The 7,119-nt window shown below is 29.1% G+C and overlaps 1 protein-coding gene across 1 annotated transcript in view; it reads right to left on the reverse strand.

Moving 5' to 3' along the window:
* Positions 1-525: 525 nt before the first annotated feature.
* Positions 526-7,119, reverse strand: part of LOC117182017 — a 15,306-nt gene continuing 8,712 nt past the window's right edge. Inside the window, exons 2-3 of the mRNA XM_033375036.1 lie at positions 2,551-3,105; positions 526-861 (exon numbers count right to left, since the gene is read on the reverse strand). Of these exons, the coding sequence (XP_033230927.1) occupies positions 536-861; positions 2,551-2,917 (693 nt within the window). The 5' untranslated portion in view covers positions 2,918-3,105 and the 3' untranslated portion in view covers positions 526-535. The remainder of the gene's footprint in view (positions 862-2,550; positions 3,106-7,119) is intronic.

The raw sequence follows: 7,119 nt of genomic DNA on the forward strand, positions 1-7,119 counted from the left end.
TTTAAGCTTTAGTAGAAACAATTGTTCTTTGAATTTGGCGGTTTTTAGCGGGTTTTCGAGCGACCCCTCGCGGGAAACGAAAAAACTGATCTGGCAACACTGCTCCATGGTCTCGGAAGTGTCTATTAGTGTTGGCCCACAAACTGTAATTATATGAAAATAAACAATCCGTCGACCATGGTGATAACTGTATTGAATAACATTCTTCTTATGGAAAACTTAATGCGTTTCAAATATTACAAAACATCTTAAAAAGCTCCAAAAATCTATGTGTATGATTACTCTTGAATCTACGTTCTATCTCTCTTCCTGTGGTAAGAATTATTTTATATAGCAATATACTAATATTTAATATTTCTTTGTTATTGTATAAAATGATTTTTTATCAGGTGGGTTTTAACTCTTAAAAACTGATGAGGTCCGGTGGCGACGGACGAAACATGTTTTAATAACACCACAATAAACATAAGCTACGTCCAGTAGAAAAAAACTACAAGACCTTTCTTTAATAATTAATCCTCTTTATTTCAAAAATTCATGCATTCGGTTGAAAATTAATGCTACTGGTTGTAAATTCGTCTTTTTTGGTAGAAGAATGTGATAGATTGAATTCAATTGGATTCAACAAGTACTCTGCCTCCCTGTCTAAATTGTCGAGAGCAGATCTTATTTTCAATAAGGATTCTGTTATATCATGCATTTCTATAACAGAACCAGCAGACTCAATTTTATCACTCGTGGAGTTAGATGTAATCTTTTTTGATTCCAAGATAAATTTTGGGAAAAGCTGCTCCTTTTTATCGCTGCATCCAGATTCTATCCCAGATTTAATTATAGATGGCGCTAGTGGCTTTAAAGGTTCTGAAGGAATAATAATAATTTCAAACGATTTAAAAATAAATATGTTTTATCGTAAAGTTCAAAAAAAGTAAGAAGTTTGAAAAGGTTAATAAATAATTAAAAACTTGAAAATATTTAACATAATTTAAAACAAAATATAGATTTTTGAATGGTTTCAACAGTATAAAGAAATGTACTTGAAAGATTGAAAAATTTAAAAACGTTTTTTATTTCAAAATCTGAATTTTAAGAGAAAAATTAAAACTATTTCAAAACAATTCAAGATATTTTCTAAAACTCGAACAAGCCTTAAGCAACATTTTACAGTTTTATAAAAAAAAATTGTCGACAAAATTCGTGAAAGTTTAGAACATAGCTAATTATTCGAAAAGATCCATCAATAATTAAAAACTCAAATACATTTTATATAATTAAAAAACATAGATTTTGCAAACTCTCTAGAGAAGACAAACTTTCTTTTAAGATTCATGGGAAAATCTTAAAAAATTAAAAAGTGTAGGATAAAATTCGAGTAAGTTAAGAGATAAAAAAAGTTTCAAAAAGATTTATAAAGCATTTAAAACTTGAAAATAAATATTGCAAATAATTCAAAACAAAATCTACATTTGTTGTAGGTTTTAAGAGAATACAAAGATTTTTATAAGATTCCTAAGAAAATAAGAAATGATTTTCTATTTTTTGAAATTAGATTTAAAGTATATTTAAATAGATTTCACATATTTCAAAAGATTTATAAAAATTTCCAAAAGTGAATCTAGAAGACTTTTTGGAACAATTTTTTAACATTTTACAGAACTTTAAAAAATTTTAGAACGCGTTTCAAAATTTTAAAAAGATATTTAGTACCTTTGAAAAAATTGATAATTTTAAATACATAGTATTGCAGTTTTTGCTGTTCTAGATTTTGAATAATTTCAAATGATATTTGTTCATTTTAATGATTTAATTTCAATATGATATTTAAAAATCATTCGAAAAAACTATGAAACTAAAAAACTAGGAAATTTGAACGCAATTTTTGTAATGTGTAAGAATTCAATTTAAAAAATTAGAAAAGATTCGAATAATTTTTGATAATATTTAAAAGTTTGTCAACATTCAAAAAGAATGTAAACCTTAGGAATATTTTAAAATTTCAATTCTAATATAGAGTTTTTGCAAATTTGGAAGAAAAATTTAATGTTTCTGAGAAGAATAAAATTTTCTTAGAATTTCTGTACAAATATTGAAGGTTTTTTTTTATTTCGGAAGATTAATTTTTAAAGAAAATTACAAAATATTTCAAATGACTTCCAAAAATGTTTAAAAATAATGTGGAAGATTTTAATAAAGTTGCTTTCATTTTGAAAGATTTTGAAAAATGTTTGCAAAAGTTTAAGTCCGTTTTAAAGGTTTTTATGAATCAGAGAAGCTTTTAAAAGATTTTAAAAAATTTAACTTGAAAATATATCCGAAAGTTTATAAAATATTTTTAAATTGCATGCTTATTAAGCAACTAGAAACATTTTGTTTATCTCTAAGGTTTTAGAGAAAAATTTGAACATATCTTTAAATTGTTTAAAATATATCAAAAAAAAAAATTAAAATTGTTGCATAGAACTTTCATTAACATCAACTTTATTAATGAAAGCTTAAATTTTCGAAACACTAATAATAAAGATAACTAACTATTTTCAAAAATTAACTTACCCTTCACTGATTCTAATTGTGCTGAAGGAATAATATACTCTTTTGAAGAATAAAAAGAAAATTTTAAATCCGGTGGATGTAACAATTGTAAATCATTTATTTTTATTTTTTTGGTATCACTTTGAAGAGCTTCATCCAGTTTACTCGTTAAATAAACATTTCTGGCTGCATCATTAAACAATTCATTTGATTTTGACGATTTTGAGGGTTTTGATGATTTGGATGAATATTGACTATCTAATCTGCTATTTATTTTCGGATTCAATAAATGTGCCGCTTCTATGTCAAGATGATTGAGACCTGATTCGATTAACTTAAGTGAAGCTGCTAATTCTTTTTCAATCAAAGAGGCATCAGTTTTCTTCATCTCGCTGGAAAAACTCGATGTCACGTTATTTTCGGTCTCTGTAGTAGATCTATTTCGATTAATTGAATTTATTTTTTTCTAAAATTTTTCTATATTGTTCTCTGGAATTCTTGTTTATTCTTCTCTTGGTTTTTTTAATTTTTCAAGAGGCTAAATTGTGGAAAAATTCACCCTTCTTCAATATGACCCTGCAATTAGTAAACATTTTTTTAAATCCTCGTTTCATTTCTTGAATTCGTTGTTTGTTCATAAATAAAAAGTCAAACTATACCTGACAATTTCCGAAAAAACAGCAAGATTCTAGCATTTCACAAAGAATAGATAGTCATAAATAACAACACATTGTTCTAATAATTAGGCTTATTAACTTTTATCCTACGGTATTTTAATGGCTCCCAATAAGGTACTTTAATACATTTTCAGTCCATCATAACTGCAAATAGGTTGCAGAGAATCCTTATTTAAAAACCCGAGAGGGAATGCCATCCAATCCAATTTATGCGAATCAAGAACACTCCAATGGAATTCATTCCAATCAAATCCAAGCTATTTTATTATGATCCACTCAAATACAATCAATTACAATACATTCCAATCAAATTAAATCCACTTTAATCCATTTCAATGAATTTCAATCCAATTCATTCCGATCCAATCCACTTCCAAAAAATCTAATCCAAATCCACCCCATTTCGACCCATTCCAATCACCTTTAGTTAATCCACTTTATTTCAGCTTACCCCAAGATCATACCAGTCTTTCCAAAACCAATCTTATCCACCACTTCCATTCTTACCAAATCTAATTTATTCCAGTTCAGTTCAATCCAATCCAATTCATTCTAACCTAATCCAATTAATTGTTATCCAATGCCATTCACTCCAATCCAAGACATTTCAATCCATTCCTGTCTAATTCAATCAACTTCAATCCACTCCAATACAATTAATTTCAATCCAATACAACCTAATCCAATTCATTCTAATATAATTCAATGCACTTCAATCCATTCCAAATCAATTCCTTTCCCTCCAAACCAATCTACTCCAATCAACTCCACTCCAAATCAATCCACTTCACTACATCCCAATTCATTCTGATCTAATTAAACACACACAATCCAATGCACTTCAATCCAATTTACACTTATATAATTAAATCCGCTCTATACCAATCCAATACAATCAGACTCAATCCGCTCCACTCTAATCCACACCAATCGTATTCATTCCAATGCAATTCATTCCGTTAGCATACAATTCACTCCAATCCAATTGTTTCCAATCCAATACGATCCAATTCATCCAAATCTTATTAATTCCAATCCATTCTAATCTATTGCAAATCAATTGAAATACACTTTATTCTAATCTATTTCAATCCATTTCAGTTTAGTACACTACATTCTCTTTTAACCCAATGCAAGCCACCTTAAGCTACTCAAATTAAATCTACTTTAATCCAATCCAATTCATTCCAATGAAATACAAAAATATTCATTCCAATCTATTTCTATCGATTTCAATGCATCACAATTCAATTCAAAGTAATATAATGCAGTCCGATTAAATTAAATTAGATCCATTCCAATCCACTTCAGTCTAACTCATTCCAAGCAAATGCATTTTCTTTATTTTAATCCGCTCCAATCCATTCATTGCAATCTAATTCCATTTTTTTCGATGTAATTCACTCTATTACAATCGGGATCATTCAAATTCAATACAATACAATCTACTTCATTCTCGTCTATTTCAATACAATCCATTTTAATTAATTTCAAATCAATCCAATTCATTCCAGTCCAATCCATTCCACTACAATAGAATCCAATTCATTCTAATACAATCCAATTCACTTTAATCCATTCATATCCAATTTCAGTCGCTCCAAACCAATCTACTTCAATTTAATCCACTTCAAGCTCAATTCACTTTACTCGAATCCACTCCAATCCAATTCATTTCAATCTAATACAATCCAATTCATCCAAAACTCATCCATTTAATTTCAACCCAATATAATCCACTACAAATCAATCCAAATCCATTGCATTTTAACCCATTCGAATCCATTTCAGTTTAGTTTACTTAATTTCATTTTACTTTAATCCTGTCCAATCCACTTTAATTCACCCCAACCGAAGTAATTTCACTTCAATCTACTTTAATCTAATCCAATTCATTCCAATCCATTTAAATCCATTGCAATTCATTCCAATCAAACCCAAAGTAATATATTGCAATCCAATTAAATTCAATTAAAATCCATTTCAATCCACTTCAGTCTAACTTATTAAAAGCAAATGCATTCGCTGTATTCCAATCCACTCAAATCCATCCATTACAATCTAATTCATTTTCCTTCGATGCAATTCACTACAATACAATCTGGATCATTCAAATCCAATGAAATAAAATCCATCTTATTCTATTCTATTACACTCCAATCTATTTTAATCCAATTCAATCACTTCAATACACTCTAATCCAATCTATTCCAATCCCATCCACTTCATTCCAATCCATCACAATCTACTCTATTCCAATCTAATCCAATCAAATTTATCCCATTTAAATCCAATTCACTTCTATCAAATTCACTCCAATTCAATCCAGTTTATTACATTTTAATACAATCCAATTTAATCTATTATAAAACAATCTAATTCATTTAATTCCAGTTCAATCCATGCCAATACAATCCAATTCATTCTAATCCAACCTAATCCACTGCAATATAATCATATCAAATCTCACTTATTCCAAACCAATACACTTCACTCTAATCGAATTCAGTCCACTTCAATAAAAATCCACTACACTCCACTCAAATCGATTCCAATCTAAGCTAATTCAATCCACTCAAAACTGCTCTAATTCACTCCAATCCAAGTGTTTCTAATTCAATCTTATCCCATGCATTTCAATGCATTTGAATACAATCTATTACATTCATATCTAAACCAATTCATTTTAAACCAATCCAATTCATTCCAATCCATTTCAAACCAATCTACTCCATTCCAATGCACTTCAATCCATTTCAGTTCAATCCACTCCAATCTGGTCCACTCCAAGCTAATTCATTCTAACCTAATCTAATATAATTTATTCCACTCCAATTTAATTCCATTCATTCCGAATCAATCAACTCTAATCCACCGCACTTCAATCTAGTTCATTCCAATCTACTCCAATCCAATTTGACTCTATCCAATCCGATCTACTCCTATCTAATTACTTCCAATCCAATATAATTTATTCCAAACTATTCTAATCCAATTCTATTCTATCCAATATAATCCAATTCAATCCATTCGTTATATTCCAATCCAATATAATCCACTCCAATGCACTCCTATCTATTTCAATTAAATTCATTCTAATTCACTTAAATCTAATCCCATTCCTTAGAAATATAATAAACTCGAATCCACTCTAATTGATACCAATGCAATTTAATATAATAAACCTACTTCAATCCACTCCCATGCAATATACTCCTAACCAAACCATGCTATTTTTTCCATTCCAATATAATTCAATTCAACCGAATCTACTGAAATCCAATTCATTTGAATCCACTATAATCCAATCCCATTCATTAGAAATCCAATACACTTTACTCCAATCCACCCAAATCCTCCCCAATTCATGCAAATCCAATTCATTCTAATCCTATCACTTCAATCCACATTAAAGAAATTAATTCTAATGCAATCCACTATGCTCCAACCCTCACCAAACTTCTCTGATCCAATCAATTTTTTTCTTTCAGACCCTATTCAATCCACTCTAATCTACTTAAATCCAACTCATTCCAATCCACTCCAATCCACGCCAATCGCAGTCATTTGCAATTTAATACAATCCAATGAAATTCACTCTAATCCACTACAATGCAGTTCATTATAATCCAATCGACTCCTATCAAATCCAGCCTACTCGAATCCACTTCCAATCCACCACAACCCAATCTGCCCCACTCAAATGTACTCTATTTCAATCCAATTCATTTCAGTTAATATCATAATTATATTATATTATATCATATTATAAAAGTCTTCTTTTTCCATTTTCGTCTGCATTTCAAGGAAATTCAAGGAATTGGCAATTTTCATGATTTGAATACTTCGCGCGCCTCTTTATTTCCGCATATTTTGAGGTTACGTTATTTCAAGTATAAAATATAAATGATAT

Source organism: Belonocnema kinseyi, chromosome 10 (genome assembly GCF_010883055.1).
Source record: "Belonocnema kinseyi isolate 2016_QV_RU_SX_M_011 chromosome 10, B_treatae_v1, whole genome shotgun sequence".
NCBI lineage: Eukaryota > Metazoa > Arthropoda > Insecta > Hymenoptera > Cynipidae > Belonocnema > Belonocnema kinseyi.